This window comes from Phascolarctos cinereus, unplaced genomic scaffold (assembly GCF_003287225.1).
Source record: "Phascolarctos cinereus isolate Bilbo 61053 unplaced genomic scaffold, phaCin_HiC Scaffold_726;HRSCAF=1367, whole genome shotgun sequence".
NCBI classification, from domain to species: Eukaryota; Metazoa; Chordata; class Mammalia; order Diprotodontia; family Phascolarctidae; genus Phascolarctos; species Phascolarctos cinereus.
Window position 1 is genome coordinate 252,507,882 of NW_027556098.1, and position 17,789 is coordinate 252,525,670.

Here is a 17,789-nt window from a genome sequence, read left to right on the forward strand (position 1 = left end):
TGTCAGTAGCTATTAATAATCTCAGTTACTTCTATTTTATGTGTTCTCATTAAAAAACATCAGAGAGCAATTATTTAAATATTTACCTGAAGGATCAGAATGATAGACATTGGTAGCATTTGCAATTGGTCCTGGTGGATGAAGAGAAGTACTCGAAGACCTCTGACTTGCAATCAGAATCCTGCTCTTAGCAGAGGGCAGCCGGGACATCGCACCCAATCCCAGCTGGGGTTTAAGAAGCATGGCAGATCGGTAGAAAGCTGGAGGTACTTCATAGTGGGTATATGGGGGTGAACAAAATTCTTCTTTCCCAGGTCTGTCTGCCACCTTCAGAGAAAGAAACAATTAGAAGAATAAATATAAGATGGTGGGGCATGATAGGCAAAGGAGTCAGGGGGTCTGGGTTCTAGTTCTAGCACTACTACCAATTAGCTGTGTGGTAAGTTTTACAGTTCCCTGATTTATAAAATGTTCTATATGGTCTTTTCTGGAATAATGTAACTGAGTAATATACATCATTTTAAGAAGATACAACTGTAATTGTGCAAGTTTCTGCCTTCAGGGTCTTTTGCATGAGCTCATGAGATAGCATGGGAATGCATATCCAAATGGTTAATACAAAGAGGTAAACTGTCAAAAAAAAATCTAAATATTATGAAAAGATGTCAGTGGCAATGAAGCCTTGCAAATAAGAAGACAGACACTACCAGTCTCTGTGAAGAACACCAGTCCATCAGTAGGCAAAGAACTAAGTCAGCACCAGAAAATATTGTTACCCAGGAAAAGTGGGCTAATTTTCCAAGTTGCAAACAAAAACCATATCGTTGGATAGCTTTGCTGCATTTAAATGACTAAAAGTTGAAGGAACCCGAATCAGCCCATCATGTTCTGGATAGCAGATACTTCCTCTCATTGCTTTCTCCTACAATTAAGGTAATTATTCCCAGGAAAGTCAGATCAAAGCTTTTCTTTCTCCCCAAAATTTAAGATAAGTATTTTTTCCCAGTAGTTAATGGTCTAGATTTGAGTCCTACTTATGAAAACTCTTTTTAAATGGAAAATCTTACCGCACTGGTAAGGCCTATTGATATTTACTGTATCTCATTTACATTAAAAATGAAAAAAAATGAGGTGAAAATCACGATTCAATCTCCTTTAAAATTTAATCAAAAATAGTGCCTGGGGCTACACATGCAAAAAATATATCGGTTAATTAACTCTGCTATAACTTACAATGCATTTAATATGTCAAACCACTCTCTATTTAGCAATTATAAGCATTTAAACAATACATTTTAATAGAGGCTATAAAAGCTTTGATCCTAACTGTGCAAGATACCATCCCAATTTGACACCCTTTTAATACTGAAAAAGATACAAAATTCTCCTTAAAACTGCCATTATTGAAGTGAGAGATTAGGTCTTCAAAGCCTTTATTAATAGAATTATATCGTAAAATAGGCATGATTGCTACAGTAGATATATGAATCACAGTGTCAAATTATATTCCTATGAAAGAATATTCTCTCTTCGCTTTCTGATCTTTTTTGGGGGAGGAGGGGCAGGTCTCTGAATCTCATTTTATTTTCTCCTTATTTTTTTTCCTTTTTTTCCAAATATGTTCAAAGAACTAATTTTTAAAATTTTGGTTGCTGATATATTGATCTCTTGGTCAGTGACAACTTGCCACTTTTAAACAGGTGTTCCTATTCAGACAATTATTAACGCCAAACTAATCATCTTTGCTAACCTCCACTTCCCTAGGTCCATTGAACCGCTTCTGCTAAGTTTTGATCTTCCCTGTACTTTCTCAGTTCTCTGGAAACTGATGTTGTTCCCAGGTCAAACTGGCTCTGATCACAATGACCCCGAGGAGGTCATTATCTACCATGCCTGCCATTTTCTTAGAGAATCTGCCTCCAGTTAAATAACAAATCTCAGTATCAAGAACAGAAATGAGCTTCAAATGTAAAAACATGCATTTTTAATAGAACAGGCCAACCGGCAAAAAGCTTCAAACTACTTGCTTTCATCTCTGTTGACAGAGTACTTGAGGTAGCAGAGACTGGTGATAAATACACAGAGATCAATACAAAATGCTTCTCCAATGGTAGGGATATATTCTTATGGGGAGGTTAATAGATAAAACTTCGAAAAGGAATAAAAGGTACTTTAATGATTTCTTTAAAATCCTAAAACTAAGCAATATAAAAATTAAAATCTGATTGAATTAACACAGGAAGGCCACCTCACACAAGAGTTAGGCTACCTTACTCCCTACCTTATGCCTTGGGCATTCCTATCATCAGGGCCCCTCTGTCCTGGTTTACCTCCGAGCAAGTACAGGACTACCCACTCAGAAATAGCCCAGAGGAATGGACAGGGGGTAGCATCCCTAATATCCCCTCTACCAGGAAAGATGCTGTGCTAATCTCTGTGTTCATGACCCTGCTATGATGCATGGGGGTCCTTATCAATAAGGATAGGAAAGCCAGCAGTCTGAAGGGTTTTTTTTTACTAGTGTCAGTCATTTTATTAAAAATGCATGGCTTCTGCATTTGAAGCTTACTTCTGTTCCTGTCATTCAGTAATTTGTTATCTTACCAGAGGCAAACTGAAGCCATCAGTCTTCAGAATTGCACTTGGAAAATTATCTAAGATCTCTGCCCTGAGATGCTCTTTATAAAAAGCAGCAGGGGTAATCATTCTAGCCTTTCTGAAACAACGCACCGCTCATGCTGTTTTTTCTCTATCCATGATTAAGTTACCACAGTCCTGTATTCCATTGGTTATTTACCAGCTAAACCATATCCTCAGATGGTAAAGGAACTAGTCATGGACATGATTCCTGACCAGTGGCTACCCTAGGACTCCTTGTCTCTATCCTATAGCCTAAGGGAAACACCCGAAGAGGTCTGACTCAATTGAACACACAGTTATTTTAAGCATACACTCTGTACAAGGCATAGTTCAAGGATCTCTGGCATTTCCATCAACGGGGAAATAGGACTCGTGGTAAGCATACAGCATGCCAGTCAGAAGGAAGTGAAAAATCCATCATTCCAATCAGCCTTGGCCAGAGCCTGCCCAGCTGAATGACTGAAGCCAAGTGCAAATGAGTCTACTTTTCCAAGTTTTGGGCATGATTTCAAAAGGCAGAAGAGAATAAATGTCTGGGGAAAATATCCAGTCATAACACAAATTACTCTTAAATGGTGCAAGCAGGATACAGAGAGTGAAAAGGGGAATTCAACTTAATTCATCAGACACTTATTAAGTGACTAGCACACAGGTGGGGAACCTGTGGCCTTGAGGCCACATGTGGCCCTCTAGGTCCTCAAGTGCGGCCCATTGACTAAATTCAAACTTCACAGAACAAATCCCCTGAATAAAAGGATTTGTTCTGTAAAACTTGGGTGCAGCCTTTTGACTGAGTCCAAGGACCTAGAAGGCCATGTGTGGCCTCAAGGCCATACATTCTCTACCCCTGGACTAGCAAGTATAAAGCAATGTGGAAATAAAACAAGGAAAAGAAAAAAATCTGGAAGGGAATCAGAGATATCTGTGATAACTAGGTCTTGTCTCTACACGAGATTCCTTTCATTGGATTATTGTGACATGAGTGTTTATTCTCAAAAAATGACAAAGATGGGGAGAATCCTCCTCTTCAAAAATTCAGTCCACATACACTGTCAACTCTGTGTGTATATATGTGTATGTGTATGAGTGTGTGTGTTTGAGAGAGAATGTGTGAGAGAATGTGTGTATGTGAGTGTGTGTGTATAAGTGTGTGAGAGAGTATATGTGTGTGTGAGTGTGAGTGTGTGAGTGTGTGTGTGTGTGTGTGTGTGTGTGTGTGTGTGAGAGAGAGAGAGAGAGAGAGAGAGAGAGAGAGAGAGAGAGAGAGACAGAAGAAAAAGGCTGAAAGATCCCTCAAAAGCAACCTGTTCAAATGGAGATCTGAACAATTTAAGGAGGGTACTTATGCTACATTCCCCTCTTCTCTTGCTTATTTACTTATACAATAAAGCTGTATATAAATGGATTGTGCTCTACTTTGAACCCATTGGATTATGATGATACAGCACAAAATGTCAAGTCACCTCTCTTCTCCAGTTAGAGGTATCAATTGCATCCATTAACATCAGGTACGTCCCAGAGGAAAGCACCCAATTGCCAGACATCACTGCAAATTTTCTTAAAGAGGTAAAACAAATCATACACATCAAACTGAGACTTCATTCTCTTACCTCCTGCAAAAACTTTTCACTCATTTGACTAAAATGATGTCCTGGAGGCCTGATCCCAGATACCATCAATCCAGAACTGAAGATTCGTGGTTTCTGCAAGTCTGGTTTGAATTTTTCATAGAGGTTAGTGGCTGGTTTGAGGTCACCACTTGATGTCTTCTGATCTTTTGGCACAGGCATGCCACATGATGGAGCAGCATAAGGAAGTCCCATCGGAACCAATGAAGTATCCACCTGACCAAGGGCCTGAGGATTCCTCCTGATATAAGTGATGATTTTGGGTCTCACATGTTTGGGTTTAGGTATGATAATGGGCTCTGTTTCCAACTTTTCTTCAGGTCTCTCAACAAAATCACTCTCAGTCTCTCCCTGGTTGGGAAGAGAGTCCTTGGAATGCACCAAGATTGGCTTGGGAATCCCGCTGTTGCAAGCAGTCTTATTAGGCACTTTAGAAGACATATTCAGTAACTGTGCACTGTCGACGGGAGGTAGGATGGTAGAAGACACCGTGTCATTGTGAAATGGGCAAAGGTCCTTCAGATTGCTGTTGGATGGTGTGGGCTGGTGGTTCATATCCACAGCTGTCACTGCCTGGAATGGTCTAGGGACACTAAGAGGGCCAACCGTTCTTCCTGCAACTGTCTCAATCTCATTGGCTGCTTCATCAGGAAGAGGTTTATTTTCAGGAGCGGCAGCAGCCTGATGATCCTTCATTGCTTCTAAACCATTGTCCTGATGAATGGGATGTTCAATAGACACACTTTCACCATTTGCTTGACCCAAAGGATCCAGAGCTGAAACTGGGAGGGTTCCTCCAACTACCATGCCTTTATTCTTAGGTTTGCTCTCAGTTAGACCATCAGGAGTAAATGCTGTGTGACCATCAACTATGGGAATGTTACCAAGTACAGCTTCACCCAAGCACTTAGCTGTGTCTAGTATACCTTCACCACTGAGCTGATCACTGTCAGTCCCTAAGGCAACAGGGAGAATGGACCCCAGCTTCTGGGCAGTAGCTATAGACCCTTTATCACACAGAGTATTTATCTTCTCATTACCCCTACTTCCTCTCTCCAACTCTGAAAGGACTTGACCACCATTTGCATAAGTTGTTACTTGACTTACAACAGCATCTGCCATTTTATCACATGGGTCTTGAAGGGGAGGGCCTCTTCCTACCTCTTTTTCCTCAATCCATCCTTTCTTCCCCAATGTTGTCATGCTTTCTGCCTTAGGCAAGTCTAGGCTTTCAACTTGGAGCATTTTTTGCTCCCAAACAATATGAGGCTGTAGGGTCGGTACCTTTTTCACCTCCAATTTGGGCACCTCCTCTCCCTGACCTAATTGTGCTTCTGGCTTGTTCAAGATCCCCTCAGGTGCTGCAGTGAAAATGAGAGGAGAATCTCTGTGTGCAGGACGGGGTGTGCTTTTCATGCTGATACTTGGAGAATTTCTCCCATCCATGTGGGTCTCTGGGAGAACAGTTTCCTTGGTTTCTGAGGTAGATGGTTTAGGATAAAACACAATCTTTTCCTCTGAGGTATTGTCATGTGGATGAAACACTGCCCTTAGAAGGTGATCCGCTGATGTCGTCTCTGATATCTCTGTGCCACCAGCAACATGATGTGAGGATGTTTCAATGGAATCAAGCAAAACAGGCTGGAAGTGTTTATGAGCCAGGCTACTGGCATGCTCTTTTGTGAATGCTTCCATTTTAGCAGGAAAGCTGCTTGCTCTTTCCAAAGAATGCCTTTTCAGTTCTTTGCTACCCTGGGTTTTGGCCAGTTTCTCCCTAGACACATGCTGGATAATGTCAGCTTCACTTACAGAAAGAACCTCTGGGTGGGTCCCATGCACAACACTTTTCAGACTGGATAGCTCTGGTCCCTGGATCAGCTGAGGAATCGACATGATATCTACAGCTTCTTCCGCCACGTCCTCTTCACCCAGATCCCTTCGTAGAGTAGTAGAAGCAAGCTTAAACTCCTTCAGACTGATGTGGCCACTCTGGGCTTCTTTACCATATCCATGAAGTTGGTGAAACTCCTTGCGAATCTGGGTGATAGTCTCTGACCCACCTATGTTTCCATTTCCAATTTCTTCTACAAGACCACATCTCTTGGTCTCACCAACAGAGGGACTTACCTCTGATGTGACTTGGTTGGCATTTGTATCTCCCAGGCTTGGGATGCTTTCATTATTATTTTTCACTCCATTTCTGTTGTCTTGCACCTGAGTATAATAGGACTTGTTGGGAACCAACGGGGCACTCATTTTAACCCTTCAGTGGAGAAGTGCCTTTCCTGGTGGCCCAATGAAATCTAAAAGTGCTTCTTTCCAATTGCAAAGCAATTAATTGGAAGCCACTTCTCAGGCTGCTTGAAGTCCCATGTCACGGTCACGTTTTTGTCCTGTTTTAATCATTTTTAGAACAGTTTCTAGACCCAAACAATGTTCAGGGCATACAGCAGGATAACTGATCCGTTAGGTTCCTTCCGAATGAGAGCCAGTTAGTCCATCTGACCTACAACGAATAAAGACAACACACTGTTATGTTGGAAGATGGAGATTCCTAAGGATATTATATAGTTCCATGGTTTACACACAAGAAAGAAAGGAAACAAGCATTTATTAAGGACCTACCATGTAACAGTGCTTTATAATTATTATTTCATTTGATTCTCACAACCCTACAAGGCGTCACTATGATCCCCATTTGATAGTTAAGCAAAGTGAGTCAGATCAGATACAGCCCAGAGTTCCAGAGCTAGTTTAAGTGTTTTAAGCTGGATAAGGATGAAGGTCTTCCTGACTCAAGTACATACATAGCTCCATCCACTGTACCACCTAGCTGCCTCTTGATGATCTAGAACACAAGCTCCCAAACTTATTTGGACAACCACTTCCTTTAAAAAAAAAATAACTTAGCACCCCCCCTTGGAAATTAATTGGTTTTTTTTAAATTTGCATCACTTAAAAAAATAAAATATTTTTTAAAAAAATTACACATCTTAAACTTAATAATTTATTGTAAATTTGTGGCTTTTCCTGCATTGAAATTTTGATGACACGATATTGCATCACATAACCATCTAGTATTATATTGTAAACAAGTCATTACATGCACTTATTCTCGCCAATGGGATGCTGGACTTCCTGACAATGTGTAACACACTCACCAGCCAACACTTGCTTGTTAAGACCTGTCAGCAGACTTGATCACTGATTTGCTATAACTTGCATTTTGTGTGTTTATTTGGAAAATAATGTAATCACTACAACTTAAACCTTATTATACAACAGATGAAACATACAAATGGTTTTTCTAAATTTTCTTATCTTCTCTTTCCTTATACTTCCACTGTCCCCTCATTTTTATTTAATGCCTCCCAATTGCATCTGAGGTTACTACTGCCCCCCTGGATCATTCCAGTGCCCCCAGGGAGTGGTATCACCCACTTTGGGAACCTGTGCTCTAGAATAACACCTCATCATTCTAGTCCTAAATAAGGAAGGAGAGGCAGAGAGAGGCAAAGTGATTTGCCCAAAGTCACAAAATTAATAAAACAGAAGAATCAACATGTGTACCCAGGTCTTGGGACCAGATCCAGCAACCACTTTAACAGATTTACTCACGACATTTGGAAGTAACAAGGGAGAATGGGAATCATACCAGGCTTAAGCAAAGAAGAGAGCTGGGTTCTATCCTGCCTCCTACATGTGCTAGCTAGATCAGTATGAGCGAGCCACTTAATCTCTCTGACCCTCAGTTTCCTTTTCTGTAAAGTGGAGATACCTCTCACAAGGTGGTTGTGAGGCTCATATGAAATAATATATGTAAACAATTTGCAAGCCTTAAAGCTCTATCTAAACAGTTTATTTAATTATCAGTATCTAAGTATACGTGTGTATGTGAATTGTTACTAAAGGAAGATTTGTGTTAACACTTAAATGTGCAGTAAGAACTCCAAATGGTGAAAACAATGACAAATTTCAAGTCTTTATTTTACCAGCAGATATATTTTACTCTTGTGAAAAACAATGTAGTTAACCAGCCAGTATACTCTAATTAATCAGTGAAAAAATATGCAAAACAGGTACCTCTAATTCTATTGCAGGCATAACAATTATCTTAATAAATTGCCCCCAGGAAACCAAAGTTATCAGCACTTCAGAAGAAAACAGAAAGGACTTTTATCTGATGCCTTCCTCCAATCACATTGGGTATCATTTTGTAAATATGATGGAGGTTGGGGGGCAGTATTAGATTGGAATAAAGCATGAACTAAGGTGTTCTGAGGAGTATACTTGAATCTACTTTCACTTCTATTCCCCACTCCCTCAATTCCCATAAACATACCCATACATACATATATATATACATAATATATATATATATATATATATATATATATATATATATATACACACACACACATATATATATATATACACACACACACACACATATATACATATATATATATATATATATATATATATATACACATATATACACACTTAAACATATATACATATTCATAGGCAGCTAGGTAGCTCAGTGGATAGAGCGCTGGGTCTAGAATCAGGAACACCAGAGTTTAAATATGGCTTCAGATGCTTACTAGCTGTGTGACCCTAGGCAAGTTACTCAACCTTTGTTTACCTTCATTAGAGAAATAAATGGCAAACCACTGCAGAATCTTTGCCAAGAAAACCCCATGAATAGCATGGTCCATGGGGTCATGAAGAGTTGGAAACTACCAAATAACACCATATACATACATACACACATATACACATGTGTATGTATATGCATATATGTATACATACTCATGTATGTGCATATATATATATATATATATTATATATATATATATGTATGTATGTATATACACGTATAACACATAGAATGTAAACCCCTTGAGGGAAGGAACAGTTTCATTTCTGTTTTATCTTCCCAGTCACTACCACAGTACACATCACTTAGTAGACACTCAATAACTTTGTTGAATGACTGGCTGATAAATGCCTAGAAAGGTCCAAGATTTCCTATTAGAAGGGAAACAAAGAGAAGGGAACTCATGGAAAGGAGATGATTTTCAATGCAATAAGATCAAAACAGGATGATTTGAAGCACAGGTTCCAAAGAACATCTAGGAGGCTGGGTGTGGTGCTTCTGTCTCTCTTAGGACAGTTGCTAATGGGTTTTCCCCACTCATCTTGCTCCTTTTGGATGTAAGATGTTTTTACATTCTGCGGAAGAAAGTTCATACTCTGCAGGATGAGATATCATGGGGGGGGCACTGATCACAGGAACCAATGGTTATATAATAAATAATGTGATGAGCTATTAAAATACACATATATGTCATACAAAATATCCTTGGGAACCTGTCATCCCTTCCTCTACACTTGTAGCCAGATACCTTCTCATCTTATGGATTTAAGGAGTCATTCAAAGATGGGTAAATTAGCAAATGGAAAAGCCCTAGACTCCTCAACCAAGTTCACATCTAGGGCAGTCTATGGTGGTAGTGGTGGTAATAATGGTGGTGGTAGTGGGTAGCTTAAGAGGCAGCATTGTACCATTCCCTATGATAGGTAGGGGTTTATTTTTCTTTGTATGAATTTTTATCCCGATCTCCTTTTCTTCCCTCACAATCTCTCCTCTATTACCTCTACTCCAGTTGTCTTATCTATTCTTTTCCTGTATCTTTTTTAGTTCTTTCTTGCTCCTCTTAGAGGCATCTAGGTGACACAGTGGATACGGTCTGGAGTCAGTATTGGTTGTTGTTGTTGTTGTTTGTCCTTCATTCTCAAAGAGGATCAATGACATCAGGTCAGGATGACTGAAGGTGGTTCCAGATACAGTGGGAGACCTTAGTCTTTTTAAGCTAAGATCTTTCCCAGGTCTCAGTTTGTCTAAAGCAACACCCATTCAGTGATTTAAGGTTAGATAAGAATTGACGCAAAAGATGGCCTAGTTTGCCTACTCAAAAGAATCAATCTGGGAAGGGAGTCAAGAATACCTGAGTTCAAATCGAGCCTCAGACACTTATCAACTACAGGTGCTTAACCTCTGTTGGTCTCACTTTCCTCAACTTTAAAATGAAATAATAATAGCATCTACCTCCCAGAGTTGTTATAAGGATCAAATGAGATAAGATGTGTAAAAAAACTCTTAGCACAGTGTCTGGCTCATTATAGGTACTATATAAATACTTATTCCCTTCCCTTCCATATTTCTCTTCTTTTCCTCCTCCCCTTCCCCTCCTCCTTCTTGCCCACATCTCCTGCCTCTCAGTGCCAATATCCCATGTGGTTTGGGCCTCCTAGAGGAGTAAAGTCCAATCAGGTGGCTGACTTCTCTTCATATCTGACGGTTATCCTATCACAAAACATTCTTTCTCCTTGAATCACCTATTTTTAGCTATATTAGACTGTAAAATTGTTTTCCTTCAGATTTGTCCTTGAGGCACAAATATAACAAGTACATTGAAAGAGAGCATCAGAGTCTATCTATATAGACATGCAGTTATATGCAAAGAAATGTATACACATGTGTATAAAGATAGGCTATATATAAAGATACATATAAACTATATTACATACATATGTATCTATTTATATGTAAAAAATGGCATAGCTGAGGAGGAACAATGGAAAGTTCAAAGTGAAAGGGTAAGAGGGAAATAAGAGAGAAAAGAAGGCACACTTTGAATAAGATATAAAAGTAATTGAAAAGTATGATATGATTAAGAAGACACCAATTTTAAAGGATGTTGTGGCCTAGAGGCCAGGAGAGTGAGTGAGGAATCTAACTCCCTCTACCCATCCACCTTCCCACCTACCTCTAATTCTATCTAGGTGAAGTTTTGAAAAAAAAAACAAACACTTTGGTCGGTCCTGATTGCCAGGCTGGTGTAAAAGAAAATATCTAGTCAGAATAGTTAAAGTTCAAACCGTGTAGGGATATATAAAAGGCAGGCCACCATATGAACTGACCACAGAAACATATGGTTATATAGCACACCATATGATAAAGTGACATTATATACTATGCCTACTTTGTTTCATTTTTTAAAAGGATTGCTCACTTAGACCTCAGATCTTGATGCTGCAATGACTATTCTGGTAGGACAGAAACAGTACAGAAGACATTGATCATTCTTAAGAGCCATATATCAGCTTACTTACTCTATTGGCATGGAGGAAGTATCGACACAGAAGCACCCATCGAGAACAGGGATAAGAGAACAATAGACCATCCACTCTATAAGACCCTCATTGTAGTTAGGGCCCAGGTGAGATCATCAGATCACAGAGATAGAGCCAGAAGGGAACCCAGAGGTCACGTATCCAACACCCTCATTTTACAGATGATCAAACTGAGACCCAGAGAAATTAACAATTTTGTCCAAGATCACACAGTCAAAGGTAGCAGCTGACCACAGGCCCCATGCCTCCCCATAACATTGCTCTTTCCAGAACTGAGATCCAACATGGGAGTCAAGAAAAGGACTCTGCTATGGACAACTTTCGGTAGTAATTCAACCATGCTCAACTTTTGCTCATTGTTTATAGGTAAAGCAAATACATACAGGCTAGTCCTATTTTTACTAGAGAGAATAGTGATAAAACGAGCAGTTCTTGCTGTGAAGTCAGGAGAGTTATTTTGCCATGTGACAGCTGTTTACTCAGCACACTTCCAGCAATTCAGAGCGTATTTCTTTCCACAGGTGCTTGTGTGTAAGTTCTATGTGTCTCTCAGAAGCTTATGTGCCAGTGGCCTTCCTCTCAAGGCAGACTGTTCTGTGCACGTGTGGGTTCTAATGAGGGCTAAGCTTCTCTGGTCTAACATCTGTTATTTTACATTTATCTGTAAGCAAGTAGGAGAAACCTAGGGACCAGCTAGAGTTGGGTACAATTTCTTTAGGTCAGGTAGTACTGATGAAACAGGCTATGTATACCCCATTAAAGATAACTTCAAATTGCTAGTTTGCAGCATGCTTTCTGACACTCTCCCTCTTTTTATTTATGAGAGAATAACCTGGGAATGAGAACATTCCCTCACATGAATCAATAAATGAGGCCTTTTACTGACAGAAGGGAGAAGCCAAGAAGGCTAAATCTAAAATTATACAGAGACTATATAAGTAAATGGAAAAGCCACATAAACGAAAATCAGGACATATCATCCAGAAAAACACACACACACACACACACACACACACACACACACACACATACGTGTATATATTTCTTTGCACATATCTATACAGACATGCAGTTATATGCAAAGAAATATATACATATGTGTGTAAAGATAGGCTATATATAAAGATACATATAAACTATATTACATACATATGTATCTATTTATATGTAAAAAATGGCATAGCTGAGGAGGAACAATGGAAAGTTCAAAGTGAAAGGGTAAGAGGGAAATAAGAGAGAAAAGAAGGCACACTTTGAATAAGATATAAAAGTAGTTGAAAAGTATTATTCAATTATATAATAAAATTACATGAAGTGATTTCTCACAGTCTTGTGACTCAGAAGGTTTAATGTCAAAGTTGATATAAACAAACGTATTATTCCCTAGTCTGCCAAAGGCAAACTAAATTTTTGTTTCGAATGTAAAATGTGATCATAAAAACATTTGGACCTATAATTTATGATTACATGTAATTAAATAAAAGATGCTAATGTAACAACTCTGCCAATTTTATTTTCCACTAAAAGAAAAGCTGTTTTATTTTGAGGAACAAAGATCTTGCAATTTAATTGAGCTGGGAGTTCATTCACAACAGTAGTACCTTTCCCCAGACAACATCAACTAAATATATTGCATTTGCTTCCTACAGTCAGAGAACTAGAAAGAATCTCCAGGTGTCATCTGGTCCAATTTCAGACTCCATATAAACTCATTGCCCTGGCACACTCTGATTCTAACCTACGTTTTAAGTCTGTTCTTCCACCTTTCCTTTCTACATATCCTAGACTGCAGAAGGTTCCAAGAAAAAAAATCCCAAACATTGCTGTCTCTGAATCTATCCTCATCTTATTTCCTACACACAGAAAAGTCCTCTTTGCTTTTCTTTCTGTCTAAATCTTCCTGATTTTCAAAAAAAGGCATATAAATCTCATGTCTTCCATGAAGCTTCTCGAATTAGATTATAAATTCTTCGAGGTCAAGGGACTGTCTTTTGCCTCTTTTTACATCCCCAGTGCTTAGCACAGTACCTGGCATACAGTAGGTGCTTAATAAATGTTTATTGATTGACTTCTCTGAGTTCCAAAAGTTTGTACCCTTCTTACCATATTCTATCTTATATGCACAGCCATATTGTCCAGGCAAAAGACTCTGTTGGCTTTCCATGGCCCAGCTTAGTTAAATACAAAAAGGCTTATCAACAATAGGCTCGGGACATTCAGGAATGAATTCTTTGGCTATGACAACCTATGAGACAAAGTTAAATAATGAGTGGCACCTGGTCCTGCATACAATTCCCATCCCTCTTTTATTGGGGCGCCAATGGTCTCAGATCAACAGAAAATGAGGTGGAGGGTGCTAAGAACCACTGTTTTTGGATCATACATAAACATCAACCTAGAAGTTTCTACTCTAAATGCACAGCTTTCCTACCACAACCATTGGCTTGGGAATTACAGGGCCAGGGCTCCAATACTGGCTTTGTTACTTATGACAAGTGGGACCTCATTCAACATCTCTGTCCTCAATTGTACAAAATGAAGAGACTGGATTATATCATCACTGAGTTCTGTTCCAGCCCAAAATATAAGATCCTATCATCCCTTCCTATAACAACAATAAGCATTTTTAATACTTTAAGGTTTGCAAAGTACTTCATATAAGTTATGTCATTTAATTAACCCTGTGAGGTAGGTGTTATTATCATCCACATTTTACAAATGAGGAAAAAGGCTGAGAGATTAAATATCTAAGCCAAGATCTGAATATAGGTCTTCCTGACTCTAATCCAATACTCTCTTCCCTTTGCTACCCAGCTGCTATGCCTTTCTCCATCTATCTCAAATCTTCACCATTATTCAATCCTAGTCAATCTACTGGGCAGCTAGGTGGCACAATGGATAAAGCACTGGGCCTAGAGTCCGGAAGACTCCTCTTCCTAAGCTCAAATCTGGCCTCAAACACTTCCTAGTGGTGTAACCCTGGGCAAATCACTTAGCCCCATTTGCCTCAGTTTCCTCATCTATAAAATCATCTGGAGAAGGAAATGGCAAGCCACTCTAGTATCTTTGCCAAGAAAACCCCAAAAGGGATCACAAAGAGATGGACACAATTGAAACAACTGAACAACAAGAGTTAATATACTAATGGTGGAACTGAATCTTACCAATACTGGTATCCTTGTCATAAATGAATAATATAAGAAAGTTGCCACTATATGTAAAGATAATTCATAGGTCCTCTTAGGAAATGAAAATGTTAAAATTGATAGTTGTTTTTATCATGTGACAAAGGTATTATTTCCTAGAATACCTGGTCATCTTACATTGCAGTGCTCATGAAGAGAATAAGCATTTTTTGTTGTAGGAAAGAACTGGGGAGGGGAGAGGTGGGGGCCCATCAATTTGAGAAAGCCTGAACAAAGTCTGGCACATAAATGAGATGTAATGTTATTGCTTTACAAGAACTCATGACTGTTAACTTAAGAGAAATATAGAAAGACTTCTATGAACTGATACAAAGTGAAATGAACAGATCCATGAGAAATAATTTTAAAACCCAGAGCTCTGATCAAAGCAGTGAGCTACCTCGATGTCAGCAGACTAATAATGAAATATGCAACCTCTCTTTGCACAGAAATGTGACGGACTAGAGGTGCAAAATAAGACATATAATTTCAGAAAAGCCAATGTATTGATTTATTTTACTTACCTATGTATGTGTATAATATATGTTACATACATAACACATGAGTTATAAATGGTATATGTATATATTATATGTAACGTATATATTTCATTTATACATATGTTTGTTACAAGGCAGGGCTTCTATTTGTGGAGAAGATAAGTAGCAACAACAACAAAAAAATTAATATAACTTTTAAAATGCACACAGGAAAACCAAATGTATAGAAAGGGATATAACCAAATTGATCTATTTTATTAATACCTTGTTAAATGTAATATTTACTTAAAATATATTACAAGAGTTCAAAGTTTATTGTTCTCCTTTATATATTGAAATGTGTGTGTTTACTCATGATTGTTAAATTCAAAATTTTTAATATATATATATATATTTATTTAAACCAGGAGAAGCAAAAAAAAATAAATAAAATAAAAAGGAATGAAGATGATTATAGCTTATATGTCATCTATCTGTTGTAGAAGATGAAGAGGTAGAGAAAATTTACACAAAACACTAAAAATGATAATAATAATTAACTACCAAACCATATGTCTGCCCACATTGGAGAATCAAATGAAGTAATATATGTAAAATTCTTTGCCAACCTTAAAGTGTCAGACAAAGTGTGCCAAAAGTCTAAGTGGTGTTGCAAGCTATTAAAATCTTTATAGCTTACAGCAGCACTAAGACTTTTGGGACACCCAATATAAATGTGACTACTATTGTTACTCCCAAAAAGACAAACAAGAAAATAGTAAAAAAAAAAAAATCACATGACAATAAATAACTACCCCCATGTGTCTGTTTTCTTATCTCTAAAAAATCTTTATAAGGGTAAAGCTATATGTACATCTTTGATAATGGCATGAGAAAGGAATAGGAAAGCTTTTTAAATGATAGTCCACAGTAGATCACATATTTAAAGTCACACAGTTGGCTGAAAGGTACAAAAGATACAAAATGTCATAGAGTTTACTTTTTCTTAGCCATTAAACAAATCTCTCTCAAAAGCATCCTTGAAGGCTCTTCTCCTAATAAGTGTCTAACTTCAAGTTCATTCAGTCATGATGTCACACTAAAGTAGTAGAAATAATAATAATACACTAAGGGGTCAGATCTCGCCTCCACTCCAAACCAGTCACCAGCAAGATATGTTTTGATGATCTGGGGCAGCTGAAAGCACCTTTCTCCTTATGAACATGACTATTTGCCTATTCACTTATGTGGCTAACTCCCCATGTGGCCTTTGGCAAGCCACAATCTCTCTGCATCTCATTTTTCTCATCTGAAAGTAAGTAAGCTGCATCTTGGTGTTATAAAGCCATAAGCAGGACCCAGGTGCCACGGGTTAATTGCCCATGGTCCCATCCCACTGGTTAAGGAGACTGGGCTCATATATCATGTGCTGGCATGCCAATCAATCTGTCAACTCCTCATTTAACTACCAGACTATACCAAGTTTTCAGGAAAGTCCTGTCAGGCCACTAACCCTACCTATCCCAAGCAGATTCTAACATCTTGTCTCACAGCTATGTCTCTACTCTAATTACTTTTTACTCTAATCCTTTGTTCCTCCACACAGATCTCATTTAGGAAAGAATAATATTTTCTTCTGCATCCTTAGCTTTTTAAAGCAAAATCTGGGCCCTCTACACAGAGGGAAGGGTTAGGGCATGGCAGTGACAGGAAGGAAGGAGGAAGCTCTAAATTTTAGAACTCTCATGGGTGGCAGGAGAGAGTGATCGATGCTTTCTTGAGAGATACCCCTGAGGTATTTTTAAATGTTTACTAAAAACATAATCAGCAAATAAATATAATGTAAGGATTCATGTTGCTGTTTGTTCTTCATTTCTGAAGAGGACCAATGACATCACAGAATGCTTGCATAAGTCCTCCACCATATTTCCTCGAGGGCCACTGGCTGGCACAATGGATAGAGTGCCAGGCCTGGAGTCAGGAAGACTCATCTTCCTGAATTTAAATCTGGCCTTAGACACTAACTAGCTGTGTGACCCTGGGCAAGTTACTTAATTTATTTGCCTTAGTTTCCTCATCTGTAAAATTAACTGGAGAAGTAAATGGCGAAGTACTCTAGTATCTGCCACAAAAACCCCAAATGGGGTCATACGTGACTAAAACAACTAACAGCAAACATTTCCTTGAATGCCTCATATTAATATTTCATGATGTTAAAATGTGCTATTACACTTTCTCAAAGTTACTAAGCCATCCTCCAATACTGAACATATAGGTTGTTTCTAGTTTTGGGGTTTTTTTGGTATTTCAAATAAAGGCATTGTGTTTTTTTGTGAAGATAGGTTCAAATTTCCTTTTCACAACCTCTTTAAGATAAATACCTAGTAATGGAATTTCTGGTTCAAAATGTGTAGTCAGTTTTCTGACTCATATATTGCCAAATTGCTATCCAGGAAAGGAACCAATGGTGAATTGAATTATCTGTTTCCCTGGAGGGAGTAGGTGGAAGTACACACACAAAAGCATGAAGACCTTCTTAAACATTTTAGTAACCTTTTGGAAAGATGCTCACATTTCAAATTAATGTGTGTATGGGCTAGGTTCTACTTTGCCTCTTAGGCTTTTGAAACCAACTAACCATGGGAATTCAAGTA

The 17,789-nt window shown here is 38.4% G+C and overlaps 1 protein-coding gene across 2 annotated transcripts in view; it reads right to left on the bottom strand.

Moving 5' to 3' along the window:
• MTUS2 (microtubule associated scaffold protein 2) overlaps nucleotides 1-17,789 on the bottom strand; it is a 667,437-nt gene that overhangs the window by 459,284 nt on the left and 190,364 nt on the right. For both annotated transcript variants that reach the window (XM_020997212.1, XM_020997217.2), the window contains exons 3-4: nucleotides 4,251-6,774; nucleotides 87-327 (exon numbers count right to left, since the gene is read on the bottom strand). In XM_020997212.1, coding sequence (XP_020852871.1) covers nucleotides 87-327; nucleotides 4,251-6,524 — 2,515 coding nt within the window. In that variant the 5' untranslated portion in view covers nucleotides 6,525-6,774. The remainder of the gene's footprint in view (nucleotides 1-86; nucleotides 328-4,250; nucleotides 6,775-17,789) is intronic.